Genomic DNA, 20,087 nt, shown 5'->3' with positions numbered 1-20,087 from the left:
TCCCTTTGCTATAGCAAGCTCTGAACAAATGGCCTTTGCTTTTTTTTGTTTGGTTGGTCTTCATTTATTTCCACAAGGGGGAAAAACCTATTTATTTACATCTGAAGCAATTAACAATAAGTATAGTTTATAAACTGTCTTTATTTCCTGTGCTAGCTTTGTTTTGTGATTTTCTACTTGTTTTATAAACATAGAGTTTGTGTTTTATAAAGGTGAAGATAGATTTTTGTCACAAGAATTCTCTTCCTTTATTTCTTTACATTGAATGGAAAGGTGACACAGAAGAAAAATCTGTCGATAGTAAAGAACAAAATCCTTGTCAAATTTAATCTTACTTGAGACCTTTGTCTCATATGTAGTTATTTAAAGCTTTTTATTTGGTTTAAGTCATAATTTTTTTAAAAAATCAGTACATGGAAGATATGTAAACATGAAATGCAAATTAAATGCTTTTAGGTTTTGCTTTTTACGTTGAGTATCCTTTTATTCTTTTATTTTGAAGAATATTGGCCCTGAGCTAACATCTGTTGCCAGTCTTCCTCTTTTTGCTTGAAGAAGATTGTCACTGAGCTAACATCTGTTCCAATCTTCCTCTATTTTATGTGGGATGCCGCCACAGTGTGGCTCACCGAGTGGTGCTGGGTCTGCACTGGCAATCTGAACCTGCGAACCCTGGAGTTTGCAAACTTAACCACTATGTACTGGGCTGGGCCCTCCTTTTATTCTTGTTTTTAAAATATTAGGCATGAATGTTGAGTTTTATCAAATAATTTTTTGCATCATTTGCTGTTTTTTATTTAAGCTATTAGAACAATGTATTAAATAAATACCTTTCATATTATTGAATCATGTATCTGTTTCTAAAATAAACTCGGCTTGGGTTGATGAATTATTTTTTTTTAATCTTCTAACTCTTTTCACTAATTTTATAAAGGCTCTTTAACTTTTGTAAAGATTCTGAAAGTGACCAGAACCTAAATACCCTGATTTTTTGTTTTCCATACCCTCTCCTTAGTTCTGCACTTGAATAAGGCTACTTTAAACAGTTTTGAAACTGAAAAAGGTAGCTTTTAATCTGTCTAGTGCTTTATTTTACTGAAGTTACTCTCAATTTGTTTAATGTTTGAATTTTCTCTTAACAGATATTCCCTTCGGAGAGGTAGCTCCTTCACATTTTTAACACCTGGCCCCCATTGGGACTTCACTTTGGTGAGTAGATATTTGAGTTTTTTATTTCAAGACATTAGATATAGTTACTTCCTGGGTTGTCTTTCAGTCTGGTATACAGCTCAGTTCTCTGTACTTCTCTGAAAATCTTGAGGTACAGAATTTCTATTGCTATCTTTGGCAGCTTAATTTAATTATTTTCTTTTCTGCTAACAAGCTGAAAGAAGTTTTTATTTTAATTAAATATAAAACATGTTTTGAAAAGTATCAGATCTATTCATCTTTAACTCTATGCAATCCTTTCTCATATTCCTACCAGTGTTAAAATTCAGAATATATTATGAAACATGAAGTTAATTTTATGTACATACTTTAACAGCTTTTTTTCTTGATTGAAAAATATTAAAATGATTGCAGATAACTATTTAACGAATGAATTATTTTCTATTATTAATCATCCTAGTGTAGAGGGACTATTTCATTATTTTTAGAATGAAACTTTACAGAAGCCTCTAACTTTGTGCAAAGTGACACCAGAAAATTGATTCTTTTTGTAATTAAAAACTCATTACCTGGGGCCGGCCCTGTGGTGCAGCAGTTAAGTTTGAACATTCTGCTTCTTGGAAGCCCGGGGTTCGAGGTTTGGATCCTGGGTGAGGACGTGGCACCACTTGGCAAGCTGTGCTGTGGCAGGCGCCCCACATATAAAGTGGAGGAAGATGGGCACGGTTGTTAGCTCAGGGCCAGTCTTCCTCAGCAAAAAGAGGAGGATTGGCAGTAGTTAGCTCAGAGCTGATCTTCCTCAAAGAAAAAAAAAAAAGATTAAAAACTTATTACCTTATAAAACTCATATAAATAAAGTATGCACAATAGAGCATGATTCTTAATGTTTTTCTTATTTGAGGGAAATAGCAAAAATGATTCTGTTTCTAGTTTGCCAAGTTTGTGTGCATGTATTGATGTGCTGATGGGTTTAACAAAACTTATTTAATTTGTATTCTGTTCTTTTGTATTTAATGTATATTTCTGTTGAGGACTTCTGTTTAAGATTTCTGTCTTCTTTATTTATTGCATGTGTTAATTGGTCAATAAAGCCTTCATAGCAAGAGTCTCCTAATTTTAATGCAATTCTGCATTTCCCTTTGAAACCTTTTTCATCTTGGTCCCTTTCCCTTACTAGTTGACAAGCCTAAACTTAAACAGAAGAACTTGGGTAGGGAAGTGTCACCAAAATTGATTTTTCCAAGCCTATCAACAAAAATATATATATTTTTCTTTTTTTCCCCAATTCCCCCCAGTACATAGTTGTATATTTTAGTTGTGGGCCCTTCTAGTTGTGGCATGTGGGACCCCGCCTCAACATGGCCTGATGAGTGGTGCCTTGTCCATGCCCAGGTGAAACCCTGGGCTGCCAGAGCGGAGTGTGCAAACAACCACTCGGCCAGAGGGCAGGCCTGAGCAAAAATATTTTGATCATGTACTCCTGATATATTTATTTATAATTTTTATGCATGTACCACTGTTATTAGCTAATATCTCAAAGCACAAAACTCAGTTATACTGAGGTTAATGATAGTGGATGTAAATCTGTATTTCAAATAATCATGATAATTTCACAGTTTGGGGCTGACTTCCCATTGGATCTGATTAGATTACCATTGTCTTTAACCTTATAATGTGCGTAATGGTGAGCTCATCAGCTGTATATTAAATATTAGTAAAGCTTATTTTTAAGGATTAAAAAGTACATAAAAATAAAAGTTCTAACATTTTCCTTCTGCACTCCAGAGAAGGTATCTTTTGTATCCTCTGGGATTGGTGCATCCCACTTGAGAAAGCTCTTTTGTAGAGGTCTCCCGTACAAAAGAAATACCTCATGGTTCATGTATTAAAACTTTTGGAAGGCCTTAATTAAGGAGTACTAAGGGGGAGATTTATAGCTTTTAAATACATAGTTTAAGAAAGGAAAAGAACAAAACTTACGCATCTAACTCAAGAGGATAGAAAAAGCAATAGAGTAAACCAAAGAAAGTAGAAGGAAAGGTAAGAGTGGAAAAAAATAAAATCAGTACCCAGTCATTATAAAATTCTTGGCAAACCAGGAATAGACTAGAACTTCTTTAGCCCGAGACCTACTGCAAACAACATATATAATGATAACATGTTAGAAACATTCCCTTTAAATTTAGAAAAAAGCCCACTGTCACCAAGTGTTTCAGCATTGTACTATAGTGTTCCTAGTCAACACAGTAAGACAGGAAAACAAGTGGTATATAGATTAGAAAGGAAGAGACAGAATGACTTCATTACTTAGAGACATGATTGTCTACATAGAATACCTGAGAGAATTGTAATAGCTATTAGAAGTAATAAGAGTTCACGCAAGTTTGCTGGCTATGAAAGTTATAAAAAGAAATCAACAGAATGTATGTATACTAGCAATAAACAATTAAATGTAATTATTAAAGATGCTTTTATTGAAATAAAAACAATTTTAAAAACTGAATAAATCTATGAAAAGATCTGTGAGACGTTTATGGGAAAAATTGGAAAGCATTAATAAAGAACATAAGACACCTAATTAAATGGAGAAATATACCATATTCGTGCAAGGAAAGACTCAATAGTTAAAAATGTCAGTTCTCTCCAAATTAATTCATAAATTCAGTGCAGTTTTGATAGAACTCCCGTTAAGTTTTAATAGCTCTTCTTCTATGATTCATGTGTAAAAGTAGAAGACCCAGAACAGGAAAAGTAGTGTACAAGTCGGGAAGCATGTGGCTTACTGTATTGGCTAAGACGACTTATCAAAACGCACAGTAATTACACAGCATAATATGCGTACAGCTATAGATAAATAGACAAATGGAATAAAATAAAGAACTCAGAAACTGACCCACATATGTATGAACTTACTGTATCACAGGCATTGTGAAGAACTGGTGCTCTCAACAAGTGGTGTCAGGGATGGGAGCAATTGGCTGTGTTACCTCATACCACATACATACAAAAATAAATACTAGATGGATTGAATAGATAAATGTGAAAAGCAAAACTCTAAAATATTTAAAAGAAAAAAATAGTAGAATGTTTTAAAATCTGTTAAATTTCTTTATGCATATGCCCGCACATATACGATTTTATATAAATGCCTGAGAATGATCATATACATGCCTTTTTCCCTCAGTACAGTCTTCTTTTTGCTTGGCAGTTTTCACCCCGTGTAAGTCCTTTTATCCCCCAACCTACACTCTAACGCATGTCAACAACACTGTTGTATGTATCCCTCTACATTTTGCTTGTATAATTATTTATAAATACACACACAACCTCACAGATAAGATACACATATGCAGGAGTTTTGCTTAGTTTCCTTTTCAAAATTAGGATCATATTATTCATATTTTCTGCATCTTCTAGATAGGACCTTAGGATCAATAAAGATTTCTTGAGTTCCATCACCTCATTTTTTAGTTTTTTCCAATTCTGATTTATATTGTTTTTTCATGTCTTGTATTATTTTCTTAATGTCTTTTAGCTAAATTTGAAATAGTATGTTTTAGTTTTGCTCTGCTTCTTTGAGCATTTCCTTCTGAGATGACTTATTCCCTGTAGCGATTTTGTTCTGCCCCTTATTCTCTTTTTTCTTAGAGTTATTTTGTGTAGGATTTGACTTGGAAAATTTTCTGTTCATTTTTATATGAATTTAGTTTTCCTGAACGTTTCCAAAGAGGCTTGGTTCAGATACCTCTTCTAACTTCACAGAGCCCCCTCTTTTGTTGTTTTCACGGTAGCTTGCTTTTGAGACATTCAGGCTCCATATATTTTCCCCACTTCTTTCTGGACTTTATCTTTCCTTTTGTCTGTTGTCCCTATGCTGCTTAACTTTTATTCTATTCCCACCAGTTTCTCTTTGGGGTGTGGGGCCAGATCCTGGAAAGGAGCCCTGGCTAGTCTATTTTGAGAGTTCACAAGAACTAGACTGCACCACAAGTAATCTGAAAAGTTATTTTGAGATGTGGGAGAATGAAGTGTCACTTAAGGATTCTTCAGTATTGATTAAGGACCAGAAATTAAAGCTATTTACACAGTTTTGCCACTGTTGGCGCCACTAGGGCTAAATGAAGGTGATGCGCCATTACTGGAAGGTACTCCAGGGAGGTGTGTGTTCATCTTCCAGCTGATAAATCCTGCTTTAAGCAACAAATCCTAATTACATTGGACCCTGAGAGAAGGATATTTTTTATCTAGTGAGGACCCCTCTCTGCCATAGGGTAAATTATGTGTTGCTTTTCTAAAAATAAACTTGTTGCCTTTATGTATGAATATTTTTAATTTTTCTCTAACAGCTACAGACAGCCCTTGACTTACATAAGAGTTCTCTTCTAAAAAACTTACATAATTAATTTTTTAGTAAGGTGGAATCACTTCACAACAAGAGATGATTTAGTCAGCAGGTACTATTTAGATAATATATATGCTAGGGATAATTTATGAGCATCCCTCATAAAAATAATTTTCTTATGAATACAGCCAAAGGCTTCGCTTCTTTAAAGTGATTTTTCTAGTTGTGTGGAGTCTTTGTTTAATGGAGTAACATGCATTCCTTCTATATAAGAATGAAATCTTTTTTCTTATAGAAAAGAAAACGAAGAGAGAAAGATGATGATGTCATAAGCCTTAGCAGCCTTGATCTGAAGGTAAGCCTTACTTTTAACTCTGTCGAAGGAAGTCATTTAAAAATATGCAGATAGCATTTTTATTTCTGTACTATACAAATAATGAATGCTAATTTTTTTAGTGCAAAACTGAATAGTATTGGCTCTTATAGATATCCTCTTTTCTGTTCTACTACTTTAAGAATGAGGAGAAAACCTCCCTCAAAACATTGTTAGGCTATAACTAGTGATTACAAACTGAAATGCCTAAGGAGACCAAGCCTAATAATATGTGCAAAGAAGGGAGGTAGGATGGGGACTGTGGGGAAAAGGAAAGAACCAAGCCCCTCCCATAAAAGGCAGCTGCTACTGTGCTATAGCCCATTGCTGTGTGTAGGACTGTGGAAATCTGGAATTTTACATAAAATCTCCTGAATTTTAAATGTCAGATCAAATTTTTTCTAAAAAACCGTGCAAGCCAAACACCTCGTCTACAAATCAAATATGGCCCATGGATTCCAATGTGTGATCTATGATAAACTAAAACTCAATGCACACGTAAAAATAATTATATATCCTTTTATGTAAAATTATAATTAAGTCCAAAAACCTGGTATCTTTGGAATTACTTATTCCATTTTTGTCAGTTGGCAGATTTTAGAGAACTATCTTGGTTTTCAGGAATCTTTTTTAAATTGTCATGAAAAAGTTATACAGTTTTTAAGGGAGATTTTAAAAAATGTTTGACATTGTGTTTAATGATGGCAGCTGCTGCTTCTTTTTAAAGACAAGGTATTTTCTAAAAATTAATTTTTATAGATGTGCCCATCAGCATTTTGGCAAATCCAGCAAGCCAGGTTGTATGTGTGTGTGTGTACATAATGTCTTTATAGAAGAATCATATTTTAAGTGTTAGACTTTTTGAAAAACAATTTTAGTTACATTTTAAAAATGTTGTATTCAAAGAAAGGATGAAATATGAAATAGCAACCCTGAGTATTGTTAGGTATGCTTCAAATCAAATCATATTCAGAAATAAGGCAATATTTATAGTTTGCCACAATAAAATCCATGGTCAAATCTACTTAAAGATAATCCTCCTTTTCTTCACCCCAGCTTCAGCAATTATCAGTATATGATCAGATAAGTCTCACTTCATCTATCCATTCACCTACCCTCCCCTGGATTATTTTGAGCAAATCCTAGACATTATATCATTTCATCTATGTCATCAGATTTAATGTTTACACTTTTCTTGATTGTCTTATATGTTTTTTTATCTTTGTTTTTGTGCGTTTTGTCTGTTTGAATTGGAACTCATACAAGATGCAAACATTGCGATTGATTATATCTCTGAAGTATCTTTTAATCTATGAGTTTCCTCTCTAGCTCTTTTTTCCTTGCAAGTTTTTTGTTGTTGAATAAACCACGTCTTTTTTCCTGTAGATCTTTACACAGCCTGACTATTCATGATTGTATCCCCATGGTATCATTTTCTATGTTCCTCTATTCTCTGTATTTCTGATAAATTGGTAGCTAGATCTAGAGGTTGTTTGGGGCTATGTACTTCCTGCAGGAGGTATATAATGTTTTTTTATGATTTCTCAAAATTAATTATCATTGCCTACATCCATTTATTCATTGGAAGTTGCATAATGGTGATATTGTACCTTTATCAGTCCTCTGTTTATTAACTGGAATACTTCTATAAAGAGAAAATCCCGTCGTCAACCATTTGGTTACTCCGAGGTACTGATTTATAATGAAGGCAGGTCAAGTGCTTGATTCCTTTCCTTTATCAGTTTTCAAGAATAATAAGTTTTCTTCATTAAAATTTTCTAAAAGTAACTAATGATATTTTTCGTTTTTTAACATTATGATAAACTCATGGATATGAACACATTTGTTGTGTTTTGATCCATTTCAGTTATTACTCTTACTGTGCTCAAATTATCCTATCTCTGGCTAGTGGATGCTATTTCAGGATGGCTCTTATGTCTTTTTTTCCCCCTAGCTTTACAAAGATATAATTGACATATAAGATAGAGTAAGTTTAAGGTATACAACTTGTTGATTTTCTGTGTCCTTTTGACATGACTCTCACCTCATATCTGCAGGCTTAATAGCCACCTTTTCTTCCAGGATGACTTATTCCAGGCCCACTTGCACTTTTTTTTTCCTGCTCCCCACATGGAATCAGTCATTTCTCAAAAGCCCTGGTTTCCTTAGGAAATGGTAGAGGCTAAAATCTGGGCATTATGGCTACTGGATTGATCACTGTTTCTAGGCCTTTTTAATGGACAGAGCTAGGAAATATATATAGTTTTTTTAAGGATACAATAAATTATTTCGAATTCAAGCCTAAAGGATTTTTTTACTTAATCTCTTCAATCTTACTATCTGGATCTCTTTCAACCACACCAAAAATCTGGGTTCTCGAGGACATTGACATCATTACTCACTTGATTTACCCAAGGTTCAAAGACAACAGTCTACATTACTACAAATTACTACAAATGATACTATTACCAAAAACATTTTATGATTTATTTTTTAGGATTTTTGTTTTGTTTTTACATAAGGGTTATAGTAAGGACGTGCAAATTACTATGTTTTTAAATTGTTGAACTAGTTCTTTTCTATGAGTAATTACGCCAACTCACTTGTTTATATTTTCAATTTTTAAGATTTAATATTTTTTTTTCCCAGCAATTTTTTTTTCATTCTCTAGCACAGGGATCAAACTGTGGCCCACAAGCCATATCTGACCCTCCCATAGTGTTTATGGCTGCTTTTATAAATACTACAGTGTGGCAGAAGTTGAGTAGTTATGACAGAGACCATATGACCTGCAAAGACTAAAATATTTACCATTTGACCTTTTACAGAAAAAGTTTGCTGACCCCTTCTCTAGAGTTGTGTAAATTCAGAGGAAGTGTTCATGGGAACAATATTCTCTGAGTTATTGAATGTTCATATCAGTTTAATTGCAACCTTTATACTTGAAGATTAGTTTGGATGGATACGAAATCCACGGCTTCCATTTTCTTTCCTTGACTATATTAAATATTTTACTCCATTGTGTTCTGGCATAAAAGCGCCACTGTTGAAAAATTATAATAAATACATAGTTTTGAGTCATCTTTTATTTTAGGAACATTTTTTCTTGAACAATAGTTGTTGGTGTTTTGGCTATTCTGTTGTTTTGTCTCCCCTCCTTGCCGTTGATACTTAGGTTGGATCTTCTCTGTTTATCTTTAATATTTATCACTTTCTCTCAGATCATTTTTTTATCTGTCTTTTTTATTTTTAAACTCATCTTCCTTTTTGTCTTCTTTTCCTCTTAATGCATTAGTCATTTTTTTCATTTTGAAATAATTTTTCTTTTATTTTTAATTCTTTCTGTGGTTCTGTCACCTCATTTCAAATCTTCCTTTCTCCACTCACCTAATTTCTGAATTTTATGTTCTTACATAGCTTCTATAATTTTCTTAATTAATATTATGCTATGGAGACATTATTCTACACATTTTCTGTTTTCTTATAACAGTTGTAAATGGGATTCACCATTCTTTTTGTTGCTCTTTTTGTAAGTGCTGTAGGTTTTCCTGTCTCAGGTGAGAGGAGTGGGCTAAGACAGCCTGTCTGCAGCTTCATGACTCTAGCGCTTCCTCTTCTGTTGCTTTCACAAAGTCATTTTAAAAAATAATGGCCTCTTGGGTAGTAATTAGTCTTGGGTGGTGAATGTGATGTAATCTACACAGAATTCGAAATAGAATTATGATGTACACCTGAAAGTTATATAATTTTATAAACCAATGTTACTGCAAAAAAAAAAAAAATACGGCCTCATGCTTTCTGAGATCTTTCTTTTCTGATCCCTTTCTAGCTAGACTTTTTCTTATCTTTACTTCTATTGCCCTATTCTGCTCAATTTGGATCCTATTCCTGACAGTTTTTCTCAGAGCAGTGTTAGTTTAGAGAGTTTATCTGGCCCAGACGGCTTTAGCACCAACAAACCTTATTGCTTAGCAGTGTTCTTGCCCTCATCCTAAGAATTTAATCCTCGCAGTCCTTCTGAAGTTAGGTATGCCACTGGGGGGGCGGTGCCCTTATTCTCAGGGCCATCAGAGAAGCCCAGTTGCCTTCCCTCTGCTTCGTCATGAACAATTACTGACACCATGTGGGTCTCATAGCTGTCTGGTTTGTCACTATCTGACAAACAAAAGGTTTTGGAGGAAATGTTGTCTCTTCGTTTTGCTGTAGACTGTATTTTCTGTTTGGCTATGCTGGTTGCTCTGTCTGCTTTTTTTTTCTTTAAAGAGTGAAGACCTGTCAAAGATTTAATTAACGTGATGAGTAGACCAACAGAATGGTAAAGTTGTTAAAAGAACTATAGGAAACACTGAAGTAGTCTAATCACTGAAAGAATGTGGAATAAGATTGCTAAATTAGATGCAAAACAAATTAATATCCTCATCTACATCTCTGCCTATGAAATGTATTTGCATTGCTTTCAGTTTTCTGCACAGATAACATCTACCCTCATGGAGTTGTAAAAAAGACCTAATCAGTAACAAATAGTGAATCATACAAAAGGTATGTGACCCTAGAAAAGGAGATATCCATTGAAAGGGAATTCAGCCATCCTTTTTGTATGATTTCAAGTTTTGGATATTTTCTTTATTTCTGATTCTTTCCTTAATTTTATCATGTTTCTAATTCTGATTTATGTTCTTTCATAGCTAATTTGGGGATATTATAGTGTTTTGTGAGCATGTTTTTCTACCATGCTTTTATTTTTGTAGAGATGTTATTTTTTTACCTTACACCTTTTTTTCTTATGAAAACTTTGTATGGGATTTGACTGTGGTTCTTTTCTATTGGTCATTATTATATGACAGTAGTTTTAGAAGGGAGAAATGAATCAGGAGAGCTTTTTTACCTTCATGATTCTAAAGCTCCCTCTTCTGTTGTCTTTAAGAAATGATATAGATATACTTTCTGAGTTCTGCAGGATCTGTTTACCTCCTCAGCTTTTATCTAAACTTTCTCTTTCCTGTGTATCTGTCACTTCTATTCTACTCTATTTGAAATCTGTTCCCAGAACTTTCTCCATAGTATAGGGCTTTGTCCTGGTGTCAGCTTTGAAAGTTCCTACGGCTCAGGTGTTCCAGCCACAAACCCCTTACTGTCACCTTTAAGTATATAAAACTCTTCCTAGTTTCAATTACTATTATCAAAATGGCCTGCCTCACAACAGCAGTGAATAGCTGTTGATAGTTTTGGGATTCTTCTCTTTGCAAATCTGGCAGGTGCTTTGTTGTTTTTCTCTGCTTTCTCTTCCAATACCATATAGTAGGTCTTACAGTTGTTGGTAGTTTATCCATATTAACTTGTATTTTTGGATTCATGGGGTTGTGTACCTTGTTACATAGTAATGTACATATTGACTTTGGGTTTTTAATTTTGCTGTTCTTGTTCTGTATGTTTTTATGGAAAGATTTGGAAAAGTTGTGAAACTATGCCACTGTCACCGCCTTATTCCCAGAATTCTGCCTCATGTTATTTTATTCCCAATGTGGTAAAAGGCAAATTCAGCTTTCTTCTAAACCTAAAGTCATTTTATCGCATTTTATTGACATTGGATTTACTGGAATTATTTGAATTACTATAACCTTTAAGGTGGATACTATATTATGAACTATCCAAAGATAGGCTTCTATTGTCTTTTAGAATTTAGTAAGCTTGGGGCAGTAGTCATACATTTGCATATACTATTGTTAAGTTCTTGAAATTGAGGAATTATATTAAAAAGTAAGTCCTTATACGGGGCTGGCCCCATGGCCGAGTGGTTAAGTTCGCGCGCTCCGCTGCAGGCGGCCCAGTGTTTCGTTAGTTCGAATCCTGGGTGCGGACATGGCACTGCTCATAAGACCACGCTGAGGCAGCGTCCCACATGCCACAACTAGAAGAACCCACAACGAAGAATACACAACTATGTACCGGGGGGCTTTGGGGAGAAAAAGGAAAAAAAGTAAAATCTTTAAAAAAAAAAAAAAGTAAGTCCTTATAAAATTTTCGTTACATTAAACACGTACAACTACAAAGAGCATAATGCTACGATATATATAACATTATATATATATAGTCTCCATTTCTTCCAAAGCTAAAGAATCCTACAACTATGATAAGAAAAGAATGAATTTGAAATAATTATTTATTGAGTATCATCTTTGTATACTCAAAACTTCACTAGCGTCTGGTCTAAATTCTTCCTTTTATTCTTTTTTTTTTTTAATTTAAATTCCACAAACATTTATGGAGTACCCACAATGTTCCAGGTACTATACTAGACTTTAGAGACAAGACTATATACAAACAGGAAACAAGAACCTCTGACAAAATCATACCTGCATAGATTACAATAGACTATGCAAAAGTACCAATTGGTATTAAAATGAGAAATGAGAGTAATAGAAGATTTTTTGGAGGTCTTCATTTGGAGTTGAGTTTTTATGAAAGTGAACATGAACTGGGGAAAACCAACCCAGATAGAGAAGGGACATCTATGAATACCAAGAATTACAATCAGTTATGTGTAAGGAATGATAAGAAAACTATTTGGAAAGAGTTAAAGAAATATATGAGGAAGAACTAAGAAATGAAGTAGTGTAGGGTGTTAATTGGCCTCTTAGTTGAAGGCTATAAATGATAGACTCTAGAATTTCTTGATCTCCTATGAAAATCCTCAGAAATAACATTCTGCATTTGTGAACTGCATTTGTGAAGTATAGTCCTTCCATCTATGTAGAAAGTATTGGTTAGTGAGGGCCTAGTATAGAGTCTAGTGGCCTTGAGTTAGAATAATGAATAATGGCTGTGGAAATGAAAAGAGCATTCTTAAGGTTCCATCTGCATCAATCTTTTCTTCTTACTTATTGTCTTTCTTTGGAGAACTATTCACTCAGTGGATTCAACTGTCTATAACTGATGACTCCCTAATCTGAATCCTTAAGCCAGATGACAGTCCTGATTTTCAGATCCTTTTAACCACTTGCTTCTAGAGATATAGCCCTGTAACTGGCCTCCCCGCCTGTAGCCTCTTTTTGATGCCATATTGATCTTTCTTCATAATTTGGTCTTTTCACTTCCTTGCTTAAGTTCTCTCAATAGCTACTAATTGCTTTAAAGAATAAAATTCAAAATATCTTTCAGTTAACATATAAACCCCTTTGTAATGAGCTCCACTACTCCGTCTCTCAAATTTCTCTCTTATCATACTTCCTGTTCTCTTTGCCTTGTACATCCTTGTCCCTTTTGTTTACCTGGCTAATGCCTCCTTGTCCTCCACTCAGGCATTATCTCCAGGAACCCTTCCCAGGATCTCACCCCGCTCCCTGTATCCCACCCCCACCAACCTGGGCTGATTAGGCCTCCTATATGCCCTCTAGGTAAGGAGAATTGCATGGAGAAGTAGCAAATTAGGGTTTCATGAGAAGGAAAAAAGTCAGCAGTGAAGCTCTGATAATCACATTAACATTAAGCCGTATTTATACCTTGAAAATAATGACTGGTTAAAACAGGTCATTCAACCCTGGCTGTAGGTCACCTGGGGAGCTTTTGGGAGAGGAAATGTGCTGCTGGGCCCTATCCCAGACTATATGAATGTGGGGAGATGGAGTGGGGAATTAGGATGGTTAACACTGGGACCTGGTTTTAAGATGTCCAAGTGATTATTATGTAAAGTCAGAGTTGAAAAACACTGGGTTAGAATGTGGCATTCTTAAAGGTATCCCTCCCCCACAAAAAAACACACCCTGAAAACAGACACTTTGCCAACTCCCCCAGCCGTTTTTTGCATGGACCTTCATCTAAGTACAACAGTTAGTATATAATTAAATATAATCGGTTTGTATGATCATTTGATGACTGTTGCTAGGAACCGTTCTCCTTTTTTTACCTCTATTTCAATCCCCTAGCTACATGGCCACATAATAGGTACTCAGTAAATATTTGGTGAGTGAACAGGTGAAGTAATATAGGTTAAATGAATGAAATAAGACCTTGGACTTAGGTAAGCATGTAACATGAACATTGTGTTATGTATTTTGACTTTGGATATCTTATATTAAGAATTTACTATTGATGTTCATTGAATTGTCATGTAATGGATCATTGGCTATTTAGTCTTGAAGCTGTGATTATCAAATTTGTCTCTAAATAAAATTTCAGCACTATCTTTTATCTGGTTGCCTTACTACTATATTATGTATAAAATTATTCATTTTAAAAAGAACACAATATTTGTTTTCCAAAGGTGTTTCTCGGCTCTTTTAGCAACTATAAGCTTGCCTTTTTCTTCTGATAGGAAGAGTCAAAAGTGACTGTTTACTTTATTAATGTGAAATAATACTGGGATGAGTAATACTGAGTCATATTTTTATGACTGAAGTTCTTTAACTCTGATAGTCAATGATCAAAAAACAAACCAGAACACTTCAAAATAAATGTTTTTAAATATATAAATGGTTGGTTCCTTTTCCAAATGTTCAGATTGGGGAATCTCATTTTCTTAAAAGCTAAATAGTATGTTTAAGGTTATATTTTGAGTATTGATGTACTCTGAAATTTTAGATTAAATGTAATAATGAATTGTGTATTTTATTCTCAATAAAATAAAAATGATTTTAAACGCATTTGTGATTGTTTTGAATTATAATAGTCCTTTGGCAGTTCCTGATTTAACATTCAAAATACCACTTTTGAGAAACCACCTCTTTAGAACTGTGACAGGTAACTGGTAATTTTCCTGAGACACAGATTTGAATAGTTTGAAACTAGCAGGCGTACTAAAGCTAGTGACTTAACTTATAAGGCTAGCTTACTGCCCTTCATCTTACATTTTGATGTAACTTATGATCTCTACTAGTTGCTCTGTAAAATAATAAAACATTGTTTCTCTGTGACAGAGGTCCAGGAAATAAAACCAACTACTGGTACAGGTGATGAAAGTTAAGAGAAACCAAAGATAGGTATAAGAAAATAGTTCTTCTTACCAAAAGTATAAAAGTTAAATGTAAAAGAATTATTCCTGATAGTGCTCTGAGAAGCCATTGAAGTATCCAGAGCTATTTGTCCTTAAGCTTAATCACTCCTAGACTGCTATTGCATTTAAATACTTATGTCAGCTTAATTGTAAAAGTAATACACAAATTATTGTCTTTGTACAAAATTAAATTTTTTAAGTCCCCTTTTACTGCTTCCATCCTCTGAAGTAACGAGTTATTATTTGATATGTTCCAGGTCCATTTCTGTTTATTTACATACATTCATACACTGTGCATAATGATGACCTATATATGATCATACTATATTTGTGCTATAGCTTGCTTTTTTCTGTTTATATCTTATCAATACATATAGAGCTACCTCATTGTTTTTGGTTGCCATATAGTATTCCATAATATTAAAGTACCATTATCTAACCAACCAGTCCTTTAAGAATGGCTCTTTAGTCTATTTTCCCTTTTCCTCAGTGTTAGAAATAATGCTTCAGTCTACCTCCTCCTTGTGCACAAGGAGGGACCATTTTTATATCTCTAATATAGATAGCTGGAAGTGGAATTGCTGGGTTGAAAGTTTCAGTTTTGATAATATTGTTAATTTGCCTTACAAAAAGTTTGATAAATTTATACTTCTCCATCAGTTTATGATAATAAACGTATCCCTACTCTCTTGTCAACCTTGGATTTTATTAATCTTTTAAAATTTTGCCAATTGTTGTGATAGACAACCAGACATAAAATTAATAAGGAAACAGAGGACTTGAACATTATAAACCAACTGAACCTAACAGACAAACATAGAGTGCTCTACCCAACAACAGCAGAGTATACATTTTTCTCAAGTGCACATAGAACATTCTCCAGGATAGACCATACATTAGGCCACAAAACAAATCTTAATAAATTTGAAAAGATTGAAATTATACAATACCAACAAATACAGATTATTTTTTTGATCACATTGAAATGAAACTAGAAATCGCTAACAGAAGGAAAACTGGAAAATTCACAAGTATGTAGGAATTAAAAAACACACTATTAAACAACCAGTGGGTCAAAGAAGAAATCACAAGGGAAATTAGAAAATACCTTGAGACAAATGAAAATGAAAATGCAACATTCCCAAAACTAATAGGATGTGGCAAAAGCAGTGCTAAGAGGAAAATTTATAACTTTAAATGCTTACATTAAAAAAGGAAGAAAGGTCTGAAATCAACAACCTAATTTCAGACTTTAAAGAACTAGAAAAAGACAAGCAAACTAAACTCAAAAACTAGCAGAAGTAAGGCAATCATAGAGATTAGATTAGAGTAGACATAAACCAAAATGTGGTTCTTTGAAAAGATCAACAAAATTGACAAGCCTTTAGGTAAATTGACTAAAAAAAAAAAAGAGAAGACTCAAATTACTAAAATCAGAAATAAAAGTGGAGACATTACTACTAATTTACAGAAGTAAAAAGGATTATGAGAATACTGTGAACTGTCATACACTAACAGATTGGATAACCTAGATAAAATGGACAACTTTCTAGAAGCACACAATCTACCAAGACTGAATCGTGGAGAGAATCTGAATAGCTATAGCAAAGGGATTGAATAAGTAATCAAAAACCTCCCAACAAAGAAAAACCTTGGACCAGGTGGCTTCACTGGTGAATTCTACCAAACATTTAAAGAAGAATTAACACAAATTCTTCTCAAATTCTTCCAGAAAGTTGAAGAGGAGGGAACACTTCCTAACTCATTCTGTGAGGCCAACATTACCCTGATACCAAAGCCAGACAAAGATACAACAAGAAAAGAAAGCTATAGACCAGTATCCCTTATGAATATTGATGCAAAAATCCTCAAGAAAATACTAGCAAAATGGATTCAGCAGCATATTAATAGGATCATGCACTATGACTAAGTGAGGTTTATTCCTGGAATATAAGGATGGTTCAACAAATGGAAATCAGTCAATTTAATAACACCATAGTAACAGAAATAAGGGGAAAACCATATGATCATCTCAATTGACACAGAAAAAGCATTAGACAAAATCCAACACCCTTTCATGATTAAAAAAATAAAACCACCCAAGAAACCTAGGAATAGAAAGAAACTTCCTGATGATAAACAAGATGTGGTATATACGCACAATGGAATATTATTCAGCCTTAAAAAGGAAAGAAATTCTGATACATGCTACAACGTGGATGAACCTTGCAAACATGCCAAGTGAAATAAGCCGGACACAGAAGGATAAATGTATGATGTTGCTTATATGAGGTACCTAGAATAGTCAAATTCATAGAGACGAAAGGTAGAAGAATGGTTACCAGGAGCTGTGGAGAGGGGCACTAGGGAGTTACTGTTTGATGGGTACAAAGTTTCAGTTTGGAAAGATGACAGAAGTTCTAGAGATGGATGGTGGTGATGGTTGCACAGCAATGTGAATGTACTTAATGTCTCTGAACCTTACTGTACTGCACTGTTAAAATGGTAACTTTTATGTTCTATATTTCACCCCAATTTTTTAAACACAGGAAAAAAGTAGAGTTCTTTAAATAATAGGTCTACTATATATGTTGTAGATTTTGTCTTGTCTCTTTGTGTGATCATTTATCTAATATTTTTCATAGTTTGAGGTTTTTTGTTAGATTTTTTGTTCATCCTGTTTCATGTTCTTTGGACCTTCTTAAGCTAAAGATTCGTATTTATTTTAGCCTTGTGAAATTTTCTTGTTTTTTAGATTATTTTTACCCTCTTAGTCTCTAGTCTTTGCTTCTAGAACTCCTATTAGGAAGATGTTGGAACATCTGGAATTATTTGATGTGTTTATTAACTCTCTTTTATTCTTTCTATCTCTTTAGTCTCCTGTGCTGTTTTCTGAGAGAATTCCTCAACTTCATCTTCTAGCTTGCCAATTTCTCATAAGTGTCTGTTCTGCTATTTAGCCTAACCATTGATATTTTTATTTTGACAATTTTTTTTCCCAGGATCTGTAGGTCTTTGTTCTGTATTACTACAGTAGTCTTTATTTTCATTAACATATTATCCTCTATTACCATTCTGGGGATACTAATTATGTTCCTTTTAACATTTCCTTCTGTTTTTTCTGTTAACTAATATAAAATAAGCCATAAATCAAATGAACTTATGCTAGGGCCAGTAAAGATTGCTTCAGGGTTACGAACTCTAACTTTTGGATTTGTCAGTTGTGTGTTACTCATTGCGTAGCTTTGTGTAAATTATATAACCATTCTAAGCCTCTGATTTCTGTATTTAATGATAAAATTTTAATGTCAAACTTGATTTATCGCTCTTCTTCTCCACTCCTTAGTACATTTGGTCTTCATTCATTCATTCATTCATTCATTCAATCCTGTATCACTGAGTTCCTGCTATGTGCCAGACACCGAGAACAAAAGAAAGTCTTTGCCCTCATGGAGCTTACATTCTAGTGGGGACATAGATTACATCTGCCTGGGACTCTAGAAATTTGTAGGGAAGATATGTATTCTACTCTTTGCATACCTCTTCTTCCCACATCCTTGAGACCCAGGCTCCTCCAGCATGTTAGCTGGGAAGAAAGGAATAAAACTAGAATAGAGTCTCTTTACCTTATTGGATGAGATTACAATCCTTTTCATTGTTGGCTGTAACTTCTGTTCTAACTTGTCCTCTCTAGGATCAATGAGAATGAGTGATGACTCCATCTTACCCTGCTAATGAGGAATCCATTTCTCTGAAACTCCCCTAGGTATTGGTAGTCTCTTGTAAGATTTAGCTACGTCTCTTGAATGACCTCTAGCAGGTAGCCTACCATGTACCCTTCCAGTACATCATACTCTTTGCCTACACTGGTACAACTATCCCAGCAAGATCATATCCCCAATCTTTTCTCTATTCCTTGTACAATCAGAAACTCATGTGAGGTCAGTGCCACCTGGGCCCTCTTTCCATGAAAACCACAGGCCGCCAAACACCAACTTTATTTCTCTGCCTTTTCTTCTTTTGCTTGGAGGGATGAAGTGGAGATGTCTATAGCAGGTATGAATGGTTCATTCCCTGATCAGGCTCTTATGAGTAAATCCTATAGGGAAGCCATAATTAAAACACTTTATCTTACTCCTCTACCACCCATAATAGATTTCTCTTACTCTCAGCTGGTGCCACTTGCTAAAGACTCCTTTGAATTAAACATGTGGATGTCTTAGCCTAGGTTTCCCCCAGAAGGTAGAACCTGAGGCAAGGCTTGCATTCAGGTAGTTTATTTGAGGAAATAGAGGACTGAGGAGAATGAAACAAGGAAGAAGGAAAAACCAATGCCAGGATGTGTTGTTGACTTGGCAGGTTGGGCCCTCTGAGGAGGCATATAGAATGTCCTCACAGGTGAAGGAGGAGCGGTTTCCATCCCCTTTGAGTTCAGAGTTGCCCCATAGGGTGCGTATATACTCCCTAGTATTTGCAAGTTGTACATTCATGAAACATTAAAGAAGCCCTAGAACAGAAAATGAGTGATTTGTAGTGCAACTGATTAAAAGATAAGGTGAGGGTATGTGAGGAGGAGAATACAAGTGATGTTTGATACTGTACACTCCTTGCACTATTCACATGTGCTCTTATGCTCCATTAAATCCAGTCTGCACAGAGGCTTTCAGGTAGTGGTCAGCCACAATCTCTGCAAACGTTTTAATACAGGAAACAAGCTACAATCTCTGCTCCTGCATGAAGCCATAATTGATAAACATCTCACTCCTCTACCTCTATAATAGATTTCCCTCACCAATGGCCAGCAATTCAGTGGGATCTAAGATGCTTGCTCCACCTTCATCCTTGAGGGATCTGAGCTCTTAGTTTCTTTATCTTTGTTTAGCTGTGATAACTACAGTTGCCTCTTTGCAACAGAGCCAGGTTATAGCAATGGAAACACCACATCTGGGAATCATGATGAGAAGGACCAATTCTGCTTCCACCCCTTGATTCCTGGTACCAAGAGTTATAGCTGTTGAGAACATAGCACCATATATAGGCTGTTTCATGTGTATTGCATTCTGAAGGACAGTGCTCCAACCCTTCAGAATTTTGTCCCTGAGCTGGTCCAATAGCTAAACCTTAAATAAACAAATCTATCATTCCATCAAGCTATCTGCTTCTGGATAAGGGAGTGTATGGAAGAACCAGTAGACCAAGTGATTATCTTTCCA

The 20,087-nt window shown here is 34.7% G+C and overlaps 1 protein-coding gene across 1 annotated transcript in view; it reads left to right on the top strand.

Moving 5' to 3' along the window:
* The window catches only part of NET1 (neuroepithelial cell transforming 1), a 61,583-nt gene that overhangs the window by 20,731 nt on the left and 20,765 nt on the right, over positions 1–20,087 (top strand). Inside the window, exons 2-3 of the mRNA XM_046678679.1 lie at positions 1,143–1,209; positions 5,808–5,867. Of these exons, the coding sequence (XP_046534635.1) occupies positions 1,143–1,209; positions 5,808–5,867 (127 nt within the window). The remainder of the gene's footprint in view (positions 1–1,142; positions 1,210–5,807; positions 5,868–20,087) is intronic.

This window comes from Equus quagga, chromosome 12 (assembly GCF_021613505.1).
Source record: "Equus quagga isolate Etosha38 chromosome 12, UCLA_HA_Equagga_1.0, whole genome shotgun sequence".
NCBI classification, from domain to species: Eukaryota; Metazoa; Chordata; class Mammalia; order Perissodactyla; family Equidae; genus Equus; species Equus quagga.
This window is presented reverse-complemented; position numbering and strand designations above follow the sequence as displayed.